Genomic DNA, 15592 nt, shown 5'->3' on the forward strand with positions numbered 1-15592 from the left:
AAGCAAGCAAAGAGCTGTCTTCAGTTATCTTCTTTCAAATGCTTTTATTTGAGGAGGGTGACCATGAACAGAGAAACTAAGGAAACTCAGCTACATTTTTCTCTATTTGTTAATATTTTGATGCTACTTTCACACACTGCAGGTATCCTCCAGGTAGGTTATCTTTTGCAGGACATCAGTCTCACAGAAGGTCGTATAACTTGAAAAACTAAATAGATTTAAGATAATCTGTATAACTATGGTAGGTAAGATTATGAAATCCTGGTACACAGCACTGCACAATGAATCTGACAGTGAAGGAAAAAGAGAGAAAAGAGAACAAAACTGAACTTATGAGATGAACTCTGTGGAAAATAAACTGACCTTCTTTACATTTTTGTTTAAATCAACCAAGTTGAGCAGGAAGATGTGGTCTTTAGCCCCAATCAGCAGCCGGCCCCTCTCCTCATCTAGCAGTAGGGTTCGAAAATCAAGCCCCTCAGCTGAGCCCAGGAATGGGATGCAGCTGTTTGAAAGCAGCAAGTCTGTGGGAAAAAAGAAGAAAATCTTTATAATCAAAATGTTTACATATGACTCATTGGTGTCTTTTATAAATATATGCAACCAGCATGGAGTATGCCAGTGAGATAACTGCAGCCTTAGAGCGTGTCTTTCCAGGGTCATAATAAAGTTGCTGTCAACCTTGATTTTCTTCAGGGTTTTTTATTTCTGAATTGGGTAATATTTAATTTCAGAAAACATCTTTCTGTATGAAATTTTCTTAATAAATTATCTCCAAGACATAAAGGAATTAGAAATTCATCAGGAATTAGAAATTCATCAGCAATTAGAAACAAATATATATAAGTATTTATAAATAATTACTATGTTTAATAAAGTATATGAATAAATAATCATATATACATTAATGTACATATATAAATAACATACATACATATAAGTATATATAGTCAAGAAGAACTGGAAGACGGTTGCAACCATAAGATGTATAGGAAGTTCAATGCAAGGTTTAATTTGTCCATTATCTAGTATTAAATTCTGGTGGCAATATAGAGATTTGCTACAATTAAGTTTTCAATTACTATAGTTTCAATTGAGATCAGAATCAACAGACATTGAGCAGTACATCCCTAGGGCACAGTACTGAAATGAAGGCAATAGGGAGGCAGGTTAAGCAGAGCATCCGGTAGCAATGCTTCTAAGATCTTGAGGTCTTTAATTTCTTTACAGAGGTGGCCGTGGATGGGTGTTCCTGCATCCTTGCCCTCTCTGCAGAACTTTTCTCTATTAAAAGCACAAATTTGACACTTAAGTTTTCCTATGATTTAATAGTGGCTTCCAATCCCTTCCAAAAGAAAAACATGCTTCTCCGTGAAACTAATGAAAGAATCTATGCTTCTTTTGTATAAATGCTAAAAAGCTGTAAAGTAAAAAGCTCATAACTTTCTGCATAATGAATGCTCTGTGGACATAATTCAGGAGGAAGGCACAAACACATAGAAAAAAGCACGAGAGTTTAGTCTTGTTGGGTAGTAATTAATTTGGGGAGAATGAAATTAAACATATGAATCATCTCTTCCATAAGCAAACTCTCCAAGCTAAACTATTCAAAAATCTTTGGACAGAAATGCAAATTCTGTATTTACCTAAACATAAAATTAAGGTTATTTCCACCTTCCTGGCACTGGATAATGTATCCTTCCTGTTAGAGAAGCCAGAATCACAGCATAAGTTATTTACACTTCCTGATCATGATCAAAACCAGGGCTAGTATTTTGCAGAGAAAAGCCTGAATGAAATTAAAAGGGGAAAAAAAAAAAAAAAACAAACCACCAAAACAACCCCAAACCAAACCAAAACTTTTTTATCCAAGGTCTCTTCTGAAGCACGTGACAGGCAAAGCAAAGATTAAGCCCTGTCACTGGGCTAACAGCACCATGGGAGAAAAAAATATTTTATCATTATTAATCTGACTACCTGGCATATAAGCATGACAATAATTTTTTGGCTCAGTCAGTTCTACTTAAGCTCATGTGGTTTTGTCTGGCTTGCTGCTGAATGTTATTATGGTACAGTCTGAAAACAAATTGTCTTGTATTGCAGCTCCTATTCCCCTAGGTGAGATTTATTTGGCAGTACTTTGAAATTAAATCTTACTCCACATTGAAAAAAATCAAATCCAACATTAAGCCTACATTACCTTACACCAGCACTGCCCTTTCTCACATATCTTTTCTGAAGGTAACATCAGATTTTTCCTAAAGTAGTAACACTTTAAAAGACCTGCTTATTAATTAACAGCAAGATCACTTCAGAACAGCTTAAGGTTATTGTAGTATCACGCTAACCAAAGTCCCATCCAAACTACTTTTTACACTAGAGCTGGCTGATGAACAGACTGTCTGAAGAACAGCCAAGCCAGTGTAATAAATAAATACAAATTTTAAAAGGAAAAAGAAATATCCTCAGAACACAGAGCAACTGCTCACTCCAGTAGTTTGCTATCACCCAAAAAGAGATAAGGATCTACTCCTCTTGACCCTTGTCTTTACTGGGTTCTCTCTTACCAGACAGCCACTTCCAGTGAAACCCTATTCATTTTTTGTGTGTGATGTAGATGTTTCTCCATTAGATGTAGAAACCTCCTCCCTTGTTTTTTTTTTGTGACTGGAAATCCTTGTTAACGGTTATGATGGAGCTGTTTACTAGGAAAAGGTTCTCTGGTGCTGATCACAGGAGGTTTTAGCTCCCAGGGATTTCTCATTCTTTTCAGCTGATTTCTAAAGTACAGCTGAGCGTTGCTGGAGCACATAATTTCTGAGCAAACGTCTTTCTCTTCTCCACCCATGACATAAAAGCTGGCTGTATTACTAGATTATCTGATTTACTGTATATAACAAATGCCTTATAAATTCTGCACTCTATATTAAATCCCTATTTAACAGTTCTGTGTCCTGGTTAGTACATAGGATGGGGGGAAGACGAAAAATACAGGATCACAATATCTAATAATCATTCATTCACGTCATTAACACCAATAAACAGGAGAGACTCATGAATTTCACGGGCTACTGTATTACAACAATCCGTACCACCCTGTTACTTTTAAATCTCTTCTGATGACAAGCTGCCAGTCATATCACAGTGCCCACCCATGGGACATGAGTAAGACATAGAATATGAGGGAAAATTCCTTCTCATCTCCAGCCACAGGAATTTGATCCAAGTAAGGATAAATGATACGCTTGTGCAAATGCTCTAAAGTACTTTCACTGCTTAGAGTCATGCAGTCCACGGACCTTTGCAAGTGTGTTGGTCACCAAAATTATGTAGACCTAATTCCCCACATACCTAAAAGGAGATGACCAAGTCTGCTCTCCACTTCTCATTTCCTTCTTATTCAGAAGGAATAATCTCTGTAATGACCATCCCAAATGGACATTTGTCATATGATGCTTAACACTTCTTGTATTTCTCAGTAAAGAGACACCTAGGACAGCTACAACAGGGAGGGAAAAAGCTGTCTCATGACTGAAGTGCCCAAGTGGGAACGAGCCCTGCCTAGTGCCTTGTACAGTCATCTGTTTCACTGCATCATAAGAAAAACACTTGTAAAATGTTCCAGATTGAAATGACAGCATTGAACACTGATTCCTTACTGACGCAAATGTCAACACAAGCTGCAAAGTGGTGAAGAATCAGGTTTGGTCAGTTATTTACTAACTATTGAAAAGAGATTGGAAAAAAGACCCTGAACACAGCCACTGGTAAGATTAAAACTGAAATATGACCTAATAAAAATTGTCAAATAAATATTAATAGAGAATTGATTAAATTACAGCCCAATAAATAATTGTTTTTACTCCAGAAAACAGTCCAATTTTATGGATTGAAGTTGTCCTTCAGTGATGTATATTTAATATCATCACGGATATAATACTGGACAAAATTACTATGAAAAGCACATTTGCCCAATGGTTTTCAAGCTTAGAGAAAGCTGTTGATTTGAATTACTGCATCTCTGTAGCCAGGCTAATATAGAAAGAGCATTCTCACAATGCACAGAAACAAAGCTAGTTACAGGGATGATTTTTCATGAGTACATGTTCAGCGCTAAATTTATAGTGCGTATCTGCTGGTTTACTGAAAATTAAATACTTTTTTTTCCAGTCTGACAACTAAATGAATATTCAGCAAACTCCCTTTCTGGGTTAATATTTCACTGCTGAGTGGTGGAAGCTGGAATAGTGACTTTTATTCATTTAGAAAAGCATCGCAGTGGACTTGGCTCACAACAGCAAGATCATTTCTTACTTAAATAACCTCCAGCAGCAGAGCCATGGCATAAATGCTTTGAATGAGAAACTGTCATTCTTTTCTGATGATATGTCTTTACATTTATACAGAACATTTAGACTTCTTAGCCTCAAGTCATATGTGGTGACCATAAGCATGCAGCAACCTGGAACTGCTCTGTCAAGGCTCAGAATTGCCTTTGTGGCTGGTCACTGATATTTTTGTAATGATAAGCAATGCCAAAAGTGGCAGAAAGGGAACTTCTCAACCTGTTTCGAAACATCTACATCTAATGACACCTTTGAATGACTCTGAATTTAAAGGCTGTATACACATAATACTGTAATTTTCAGATACAGTGAAAAAACAAACATCACATTGTTTTCCACTGGATGGGAGCAAGTCCTTTCATGTACTGGAAAATACCTGTGACAATTTACATGGGTATTGTGTGAATCCTCAACTAAACTTTTGAGCTAAGGAATGCCTATATAGCAAAAATACAGAAATTTACTTGATTCCTAAAGTATTCCGAGTTTAAAAGATCCACTTGATCCCAGATGTATTTGTACAAAAGCAAAGAGAATAGCTCCAGTCTACTACTAGTCTCTATAGCATACTGCAAGAAGCAAGTTATATTTTGTTTAGCTGCATCTCACCATGGACAATGATTGATTGCGTGTGTGTGATTTATTCTGCATGTCACATGGCTCTCATTGCTATACAAGGAATTTTATTTGTCCTGGAGGAAACTGTTATATTCATAGAATCAACTAGATTCGAAAAGACCCTTAAGTCCGTTACCCCAGGGTTGTGAGGTCCACCTTCATGGAACAGAGCCTTTCCAAAAGCCTACGCATTACTGGAAAGAGAGAAAATATGATTCCTTGCTTTTACAATATTGCATCAAAATCTTGGTTCTCTTTCTGTGTAGCCCCCAAAACCAGCTTTATACACCATTTTGGAGTTAAGCTGTTATGTTCCTTTTAGGATGTAACTGTTCTCCAGAAGGGTATTATGGTCAAGGAAGTTGACATTGAAAAGAGAACTTTTCCAAAGATTATTCCAAAATTCAGGAACAGTCTTCCACAGGCATTTCAGGACATTTTCACATTTGTCTGCTCAGCAATCAGCAAACTTACCATTTCCCACATCTCTATTTGCAAATACTTTTCTGATAAAAGTAAAATACCTCAGCATTTTACAACCCAGAAAAATCATAAATAATTAAAGTAGCTCAATTATGCACGATGCTCCTCAAACCTTCATTACAGACAATTGTAACTAAGCAATAGCTCTCTTGACACAGAACTGTGAAGAGAATTTTTACACTGTTCATCAACAAGGGACAGATTATCTTATCTTCATATAGCTACTCCACTCATAAAGAAGAAAAAAAGGAGAAAGAAGAACCAGCCTCATGATGTAAGGTCTGATTTTCTTTTATAAGTAATGCTCATGTGAAAGGATGTGTTTCTGCAAGATAGGAATTGAGGGTACTGCAGATTATTTAGTTCATCCATGTCTAAGCTGGGGTTATAATCAATATACAGTCCTATCTTTGTGTGACTCAGTATTTCTTAAATGTGCAAAAACGGTAATACTGTATAACAAAATAGGTAGTTGCCTACCTCCAAAAATGCACACAGGTAAAGTATGAACTAAACTATTCTTGCTTATGTTTATAGAAGTGTATTTTAGTTGTGTTTTAGCTGCAAATAAATTCAAATAGTAAAAACAGCTGCACAAATGAACTGTAAAGTGTTATTACTGCTGAGATGATTAAAAGCTGCTTTGTGACCTCATGTTATTACTGAAAAAAATGCAAAGGCCCAATTCATAAACTTCACAGAGCCAAACCAAACAATTTACTTTAGACAGCACAACTGAAAATGTATTGAGTGAAACATCTGTTTTTTCTGAAGAAGACCTAAGAGTGTGGATTAGCATAGGTTCCCTTTTCTTAAGTAGTTTATCTTTCTTGCAAAATTGCCAAAGTAAGCAAACTCACTGCTGTTTCCAAGGCAAAATTAAATCACTTTTTTGTCCAAGTGATACTGTGGATATTTAAAGAATATGCATGACAAATGTAATTCAATAAAAATGATTGGCAAGCATATGAACTTTGGTGATGTATAGATAATTGTTGGCATCTCATTATACATACCTCTCCATTAAGAATGCCTGGCACCTTGACAGACTTCAGTAGTACCAAAGCTCCTCTTTAAATGAAAGCCTGAACATACAAACAATGGACTCATCATGTCTACTTCATCCCTTTCAACTGTCACGACCAAACATATCTTTTCTCCCTTCATTTCTCACAGGTCATCAGCCAGTGTAATGGGTAAATAATCTGAATCATTTAAATGAAATCTGTTTTCTTCCGCTTCAACCTTACTTCAGATTTCCTTCAAAGTATTCCAACAGAAAGAGGATATTGCTCTCCAAGAGCATAAGACATTTTCCTCATATCTTTCAGTGACCCGAGTTCCAAGCAGCTGACAAAACCTCTTCCCTGTTCTGAGGGAGATGACTTATAAACTTACCTATTCCTAAAACTATTCTGAAAACACACATTACTAACTCCATAGTTGCAAACAGCCTATTTATTTACTGACCCTCAAAAACAGCAGCTTTAAATGAACTATGCCACTCTCACTCTCTCTAGCTAGAATCCCAATTCTCATATGCCTTGGAGCAACTCGAAATACAGTAATTTCATTCATGCCTTGGTTAACCATTTCCCAGCCTTTTGTGTCTCCCAGTCTACCACCCAATCAAATACACAGAAAGCAAGAGAGTGATGATAAGCTTCAGCTGAAAATATCAGCAAAATCCTCTTTAACTGGCTTATTTGATAAAGCTGAGTTAAACTCACTGATTGTGAATCAGTTTTACTGCTCCAACTACTCTACTATCTCATCTCATAAACCTTGCAGCTACCTTTAGGTGTATAATCATATGGCCTGCAATCAGAAAGGCATGAATCTCATGAACGCATAGCTGTGAGGAATGAAGTGTGAAGATTTGTTTACATTCTGAGGAAGAGGCAACATGAAAAAATGCACTGACAATGGGTTGCACCTAGTAGATGTTTAGCATCGAAATCATCTTGGGGATCTAGGACTTTTATTAGCTTGCATGAATAAACACACTCCACTCCAAAGCAGTGGGCTCTTTCTTTCCTGCTTGAGTGGAGACACACACTTTGCAAGTGCATCCAGGTGTTAAAAATGTAACATAGTGATCATATTTAGCCCTTGAAGGCACATAGCTCTTCATCAAAGTATGGTTCATAAAATTATATGCAGTTCTATCGCTCCTTTCAAAACAAATTACTGTCATTATATTGCACTTGCCTTCAAAATAGCACCGACCCTTTAATTTTGGGCTTGACTTTGCTCAGAATGATGCAAAAACGGCTAGAGTGTTTTCAAGCACCTGTACCTGCAGTTTTCAACTAACTGCATCTTCAGAGAAAGTTCTGAGAGCATGATATTCTCTGGAGATGCACACAGCATCCTAAGAACAGACAGAGGGGCTTTTTGCTACAACTTGTAGCTTATATATCCGTGGCCAGATAAAACAACAGCAGGTTGTGCTATTTGTTCCACCCACATTACCCGGTAGCAGCTGTACATAACACGACACATTTTTAAATCCTTGGTCAGCTTTTGCTTTGTCAATGAAATTCCATCATTAAGAAGTAAGGTAAGTGGACTCTTTCACACTTGGAGCAAATGAGAACTTTGGTGTGGATTTCAGAGTCCGGGATTTAATTCTGCAAGGAGTTTTCTCAAATAAATCTGAGGTATAATTGGCTACAGAAACTTGGATTTGGTTCAGCAGCTGCTCTGACACTACAGATAGGTGCTGACAGATTCCTTTGAGACTCTGACTCACTTTACTCAAACCCGCTTACACAGATTGTGCATCTGACGCTAGTACTTGCTCCACTGAGCCTACAGTTGTTATATATGAAAGATATCAGTTTTAAAATGGTCAGATATCTTAATAATACTTTCACTTTAACTTTTTTTCTCACCAAGTTCAAACGTATTTGTCAGTTTCCTAATAAGCATAATGTTCATAACAAAGCAGACAAAGGTTTCATGCTAAAAGATAAGAGACCTTGAACTGCAGTGCCATGAACAACTGTTGTAATAAGCGTCAGATGGCATAGGCCTGAAAAACATGTTAATATTGACACTAACAGCCTTGGGAAAGATACTGAGAGCATAAGCTATTCCTGAAGAAGGCGAATTGACAGTGCAAATGAGGACCAATAACAAACAGATTTACTTTCTTAGTTACTTCATTAGTGCCTCTATTTTCAAGAAAAATCCAGATTTGTTGCCTATCATTGCTATTATTGAAAACTAGTTGCAGTTTCTACACTAGTGTAATCAGATACTACACACCAGTTATAACCAGTTTCCATGACCAACACAGATTTTTATGGAAATCTTCAAAAGGTGTACATCCCACCCTTTCCCTCCCTCTGCATGCTCCATAGACATATATCCCATTTGCTCTTGCATCAAAACTTAGAGCCAGACCCTGAGTTTAACCACTGGGACCTGCAATAATTTTATCAGCTGAGGATCTACACCCAAGTGTATAGCAAGAAGCCATGGTGGCCATTCTTCTCTTCAAGTATGGGACCAGAGTCCTCATAAGCTATATGGTCAGCTAAATGAGATACAAAGATAAAGTCCTAACAGTGTACGTTCTTGCCAAAGGGTCTGATTAGAGCTGGAACTGGTGCAAGAGAAAGGGCAGACCCATGCATCTGGGAGCAGATGAGGGAGGAAAGAACTGGATATATGTACCTGGGGAAAAGGGAGATGTCCTCTTTCCAGAAGCTGCAAATTATGTTGGCTCAGCTGGTGTAAAACCATGTCTGAGAGAGCCTGTAAGATCTCTTAAGTGCAGATGGTCCTTGAACACTCTTCCCACAGCCCCTCTGAGGGCAAGGAAGTTTCTCATAACTGGCTTCAAAAAGCTCTTCTGGTTTCTCAACTCAACCAAGCCAGGCCCAGATGGGCACAGCAGATACAGTAAAAGAGGTGAAACCAGGTCTGAGAAACAATAATCAGCTCACCACCATGACCCACTTCTCAGGGAGCAAAGGCAGCATTTGGGAGGGCTGCAGGGGCTGTGGCAGGAGAATTGCCTGCACAGGAAAGGAGGCAAAGGGCAGGACCTCTGCGAGCAGATTTACCTGCCAGTGGAACAGATATTTCCGTTGCTGGCAGCAAACCTGCTTTAAGAGGTTCCTGCTTGCTCTTCCCACATGTAACTGCTTGTTCCTGTACCCGCAGGGGGGTTCCCTCTCTGACATGGGTCAGATAATCTTTCTTTCCCATGCTCTGAATGAGGAACAAGAACTTTTATAATGACAGTGGGGACATTAATACTTTAGCTATTTCTACCATCCTGACTGCTGGTTGAGTTCACATAGGAAAAACTAATAGCCCTGCTCTACATAGCTGCAGAAGTGCAGTACAGAGATACAATACTATAGGCAAATACTGTTAAGTCATTATTTGGGGTAGCCGCATAGTATGGACATTATCTAAGAAAATGTGGTTTAAATGTAGAGAAAGACCATTTTCAGGAAACTTCAAAGATTTTTCCAGTTTTCCAGATATAATTTTATTTGATTAAAAAATAATCAAGTGTAGCAAGGTAAGTCAATTGGCTAATGTGAAGATAGGTTTTCAAAATAATTTTGTACTGGCAATGGCGAAGGACCTCTTAGAACAAGGAAAATAAACTCAATTCACATTATTATAGCTTGGACTAGCACAATATTCTCCTATGGCAAAGTGAAATATTATCATCAGATATACTTTCTGATGTTGACAGGAAGTAAGTTCTTACGAAGTCACTGAACAGCTGCATTAATTCCATTATATGTTGGAGTTGGCTTTGCAACTTCTCTCACATTCAGAGTCTGACATACAGATGTGCAGGTGCACCCAACATCTGCCTTGTAGACCTAGGCAACATTGTGATAGGACCGTACTAACTAAAAATTATAGGGCAAGAGATATCAGAAATGTGTGTCTGCAAAACGTAGTTATGTGCAACATCATCTCCTGTCAATCCTAAGCATATAATCTATCATTTAATATTAAAGGGGGTCTTTTTTTTAATTATTAATATTTACATTTATTTATCCATTTTGGGGCACCAGTGGGTGTCACAGAGTGCTGCTGTGTTACATGTATAGTGAAAAATATTTTTCAAAGACATCCAGGTTGGATGGATGATGCAGAGGGAGTTGTAAAGCTGTCCCAAAATTGCCAGATAAATTTAGCATAAAATTTCAGTGCCTTCAGTAACCTCTTTGCCATCAAACTCTATAGCACAACCCAGAGCACTTCTCTGTGACAGACAGGATTTAGATCACAAATGTGAGAAAAAGGGTACTTTTGTCACTCCCACCCTTGTCTAAATGTCTCTGTTTAACCACAGTGAGCCAGTCCCTCTGACTTCTCTGATAGAACTCTGGCGTGATAAAGGAAATTTTGTCTCTGTCTCTTTGCGCCATCTCTTTGTGCATTTATCTCTGACTTTGACTACAGAACAGACCTCCCCTGCACCCCTCAGCCCTTCTGTGAGGAACTCATCTATAAATGGAACATCAGAAATGGGGAGGGAGGAAAGGGAAAAAGGATGTGACTCAAGGACCTGCACTGCAACCACAGATGTCCACTGCTGGACATTCACTGACGTCAAGAAGATCATGCCCTCAAATTAGTGCATAGAAAGAGAACAAGGTTGGGATCTTTCAACTACTGTGAATTGGATTTGCTTTACAAATGTCTTTAGTAAAGTGCAATTAGACAAATATTTTTGAAAGTACCCTCTTCGAAGCTGATGCCACTGATCATATATCTTCCCCACATTCTTCTTCTAGGCAAGCAGTTTTCTCATGTTGTCTCATCCTCCTTTTTACAAGGGCCAATCACTCTTCCCAAATTCTTGCCAAGAAAGACTTTGTTTTTTTTTTTCTCATCTTCTGAGATTTAATCAAGTGAACATTCAACAGAATAGTTTGGCATTTTGTGAACACAATTCTTTTTTTTATCCAATTGAGGCCCTTTTGTGATCAAGAAAAAAAAAGACAACTGTTGTGAGCTACAGGCTGTTTACACTGTTAAGAGGTTGGTACGGGTCAGTTCTCTAAGGTTATTCTTAGTTCAACTGCTATGTAAACTGTTGATGTCACTGACGGGAGGCTGCTCTCCAGGACATTATATATATGATAATTATACGACAGAAAATGCAACATATAGTTGGATCTGACCTCCAAGTTCACTAGTTTAAAAAAGGAAAAAAATGTCTGTAAGAAACTTACTGTTTTTTCCATTACTAAAATGTAATAAATGCCTTCAAGTTTATACTTAGTCTGTACCGTATACAAGAGTGTTTCTTTACATGGACAGCAAAGGCCCATCCATCTTTAACCTAGGGTGGATTGTAAGTCTCAATGTTGACTGTCTCCAGAAAGCTTTTTTGAGAGAAAACAGGCAAAAATCTATCTCATAACTAGAGAATCGTTTGAAGCTGGGGTCTCAATTCTCATATAAATATTTTAAGTTACTCTACTAAGGAATCTCAGATAGATTTTTCTGAGAAATCAGAAATCATCAAAAATGAAGAAAACAACAAACAAGGGATTCAAGAAAAGCAGCACTTCCTCACTCAGCATATTTTCCTTGATTTTCATAGACATTCAGAATTACAGCTGCTGATATTACCACAAAAGCACATATTTACTGACTTTTCTTCCTCTTCCTGTAGGGCAAGCACAGCTGCTGAAATGCAAGCTTATTTCTATGCTTTTTTGTACATCATCAGTTTACCATGTTCCAACCATTCATAGTTGTGCAACACCCTCATCAGAGTAGTGGGATTACCACAGTGTCACAGACAGTTTAAATGAGTCTCATGGAGCTATACAATTGTAACTATAATTTATATACATAATTAAATGATGCATGACAGGGAAACACGCCAGCTTTACTGAAACAGAACAAACTAACTTCTCTGATGCAACAGTTAAGCATCTCAACAGTTATAAAATGAAACAGGTTTAAAGCAAAAATCATTCAGAAAACAGGATACTTGACATTGTAAAGTAGCATGTTCAAAGGATCATTTTTAGAACATTAAGGAAATGTACTAATCCAGTCAAGTTTTCAAAAGAATTCCTGGCACCAAAACGTTATCCTCTGTTTGCTTTTTCACCATTCTGTAAGAATGGATCACTCTTAGGGGAAAGAAAATCATGTGCAAAACACCATATGAAGCTAAACAATCCTTAAACATGGCTAATTTCCATGTGGAGCTGATGATTTAGCACTGTCATCCTTCAACAAAGAGAAAGACTCACATGTCTTTAGTTTACATATTTAAGATGAAAAAAGCAAGGAGTGGAAATCTGACACTGCTTCAATTTACTCCAGTAGCAAAACTCTTGCCATGACTTTAATGGGAGTGAGACTGTATCTTAATTCATTCAATGTGAAGAAGAAACAATCAGCTGAGAATAATGTTCGTGTTTATTAGATTTAAATTACTGCCATAGTTGTTTCTAGCAGTGTTAAGTAAATCCTGTTGCATAAGCCAAAGTTTGCCTTCATCTTGCCTTTACCTATGTGATCTGTCACAATGCAGGATCCTGGTCTTCTGACCAAATCACCACTGGTCACAGCAAGTGTGGCTTGCTTTTGGGGCATGGCTGCATTCCTGTATAGGAATGATATAAATTTGTGGATATGTCACTGGTGACAACATCCAAACCTGGGCTGGGGCATGCCCCCCAAACAAGAAAACAGGGTGCACACTTCAAATAAATGTAGTATTTGAGTGCACAGATTGCTTCTAACATGTCCATGAAAAGAGTCAAAGTAAAGCAAAGCAATAGGCTTAAATCTGCAATGAGGAGTTTGTACTTTTACCGGAAAATCTAGGATAGTCGCAAATTGAAAAAAGTTGATGTTTTTTATCTTTTCCTACAGGACAATCAACCTTTATGTCTGGTTATTCTCTGCCTCTCACTATAAAGTAAAGCCTGGAAACACACACACAACATCTGTATGGATCTACCTGTCAATACTCTGGGAAAGACTACTACCCAGAAGAGAGACAGCATTTGTCACTTGACATTCCTTTTCTTCTCCCTACTCTCTGGGCATGAGCATTTCCTAGCCCTCAGCTGAGGTGTGCTGGGCTGCAGCTGTGAGATGAAGTAACTGCAGGGCAAAGCCCTGATTGCTTCCAGCTCTCCTGGCTGAGAAAATGCTCAGCTGTTCTGGGAAGATGATGCTACACCACCCCATAAACACATTGCACCTGGAAGGGGATGAAACCTTCCCTTCAAAGACAACATCTTCAGCAGCCAAATGAACACATATATGTGACCAAGTGTTCAGAGCTGCCTGATGTTGCCAATGTTGGTCAGTCTTCCATGAATAAGGAAAAGGGCCCCCTATTATCCTCCTCATGGAGTCTTAATTCCAAAGAATGGAGATGCCAGGACTTGTCAATGATATGACTGTAATAATTTTATGGGAACTGGCAAGACAGTTCAGTTCTCCTATACCTTATTCTCAGAAACACTGAAGTTATTTTGGCTGGGATACCTGGTGGGGGAGGAGGGAAGGTAAGCTTAATTCTGACAACTCTATTAGTTGTGACTTCTGTTACGCTGTTATCAGCAACAAAAATATGATTTCAGTATGACAAGCACTACCTGCACCATTTACAATGCAAAAGTGTGAAAACAAAGCAGTAACTTTTTTCTTGTCTGTGGAAAAGTAAAAACAGTCATGTGTTCCCCCCCCCCCAAAAAAAAAAAAAAGAAGAGAAGGTACAGTAAAGTCTGATATTCTCTTTCCTTTAGCTTTTCAGTTCCATCACAGCTCTCCAAATTAAGATTTATGTGCCATTTTGTATCTTCTGTTGATTTTTTCCCCCTACAGGGATATAGGTGGATAAGTCTGGATAGGAAACTATATCCCTCAAGCCAAACTGAAAGGCTTATAAAGTTGCTAATAAAAGTTTGGCTTAGGGCCTACATATCAATCATCCACTCATTGTCTTTTTAAACGAGCTCAGGCATTTTCCCAACCACTCCCAGCAGGTCTCTGCCACTATTTTAAACTAAGATTTCAGTGATTTCTTTTTTCCCTGTGCTGACCTAAATAATTTTTCTCTCTCCCCCTCCTTACCTGCCAACTGCATTCATCAGGATTCTGCCAAAGGCTGTATGCTTTTGAAGTCGAGAGGAATTCACTAATTGTGAGTGTCAAATCCACAATAAATGCACTACCATATGGTATATGCTGCTATTGGGAATTATCTCAAAAGGCCTAGCTGTGAAAAGCCTGCCTGTCTGTAAGGAGGGTTTTATTGCTAACTTTCATAACTCATGTCAGGTTGTTTGGTTTCTGTATTCATTGGCTTAAGTGAGTGCAACTGTTTCCTGAATTTATAAAAATGTTGTCAAGATGTCTTAATCTCTCTTCCTCTGAATCTCTCTCACACAAACACATTAAAACACATACATACACAGCAGAATAGCACACACAGTGGCACATGAATCTCAATAGTATATCCTTGTGCTTACTCAAAAAATTCCTGTATGTGTTAAGCTCATGATAAACACATCATAACCACTGATGAAGGTTTTACAACCTCCTGTCCCATCATACCACCCTGAGTGTAATTCTGCAAAGCATAGAAAGACCTAATTTTGAAAAACTGAGAGCAGAATTAGCTGCTGGATGGGGTGCTGACATAACTAAACTGGACATCATTTCCTTTAACTAAACAATACAGTATCAGTGATGTATCTATGTGCCTTGTAAAAACTGTGGAAGCGATCTGTACACTCAAAGCAAAAAGAAATCTGATTTCTATGAAAAGTTGTCCACCAATACATAAATACAACTGTATTTAAACCCCTCAGCCAGTAACATTCTCAACAAGAGGTACACAGGAGGTTAAGAAAATCCCCCTTTAGGGAAGAAGAAAGAAAACATTTCAGGAGTTTCACATACCAACTTAGTGATAAGGGAATTACAACAATAAAATGTCAGTGCCATTTGAAACACCTGGGCAGCTCTCTCAACTTTCCCTGATGTTCTAGAAAGGTGTGTGTGTCCTCCACACTCCACGTCATACCCGCTAGCCACATGGGAATGTTTCCACTGTTTCAAGTAGCACTAGAAGCCAATGTTTAGGCAATGACTCCTGGCTCATCTACATATTAATA

The 15592-nt window shown here is 38.1% G+C and overlaps 1 protein-coding gene across 3 annotated transcripts in view; it reads right to left on the reverse strand.

The window, feature by feature from the left end:
* SEMA3D (semaphorin 3D) overlaps positions 1-15592 on the reverse strand; it is a 138117-nt gene that overhangs the window by 77753 nt on the left and 44772 nt on the right. For all 3 annotated transcript variants that reach the window (XM_057422513.1, XM_057422515.1, XM_057422512.1), the window contains exon 3: positions 364-524. In XM_057422513.1, the coding sequence (XP_057278496.1) occupies positions 364-524 (161 nt within the window). The remainder of the gene's footprint in view (positions 1-363; positions 525-15592) is intronic.

The sequence above is a fragment of the Pezoporus wallicus genome, unplaced genomic scaffold, assembly GCF_028554395.1.
Source record: "Pezoporus wallicus isolate ANWC-B61680 ecotype Strahan unplaced genomic scaffold, APGP_CSIRO_Pwel_v1 contig_3058, whole genome shotgun sequence".
NCBI classification, from domain to species: Eukaryota; Metazoa; Chordata; class Aves; order Psittaciformes; family Psittacidae; genus Pezoporus; species Pezoporus wallicus.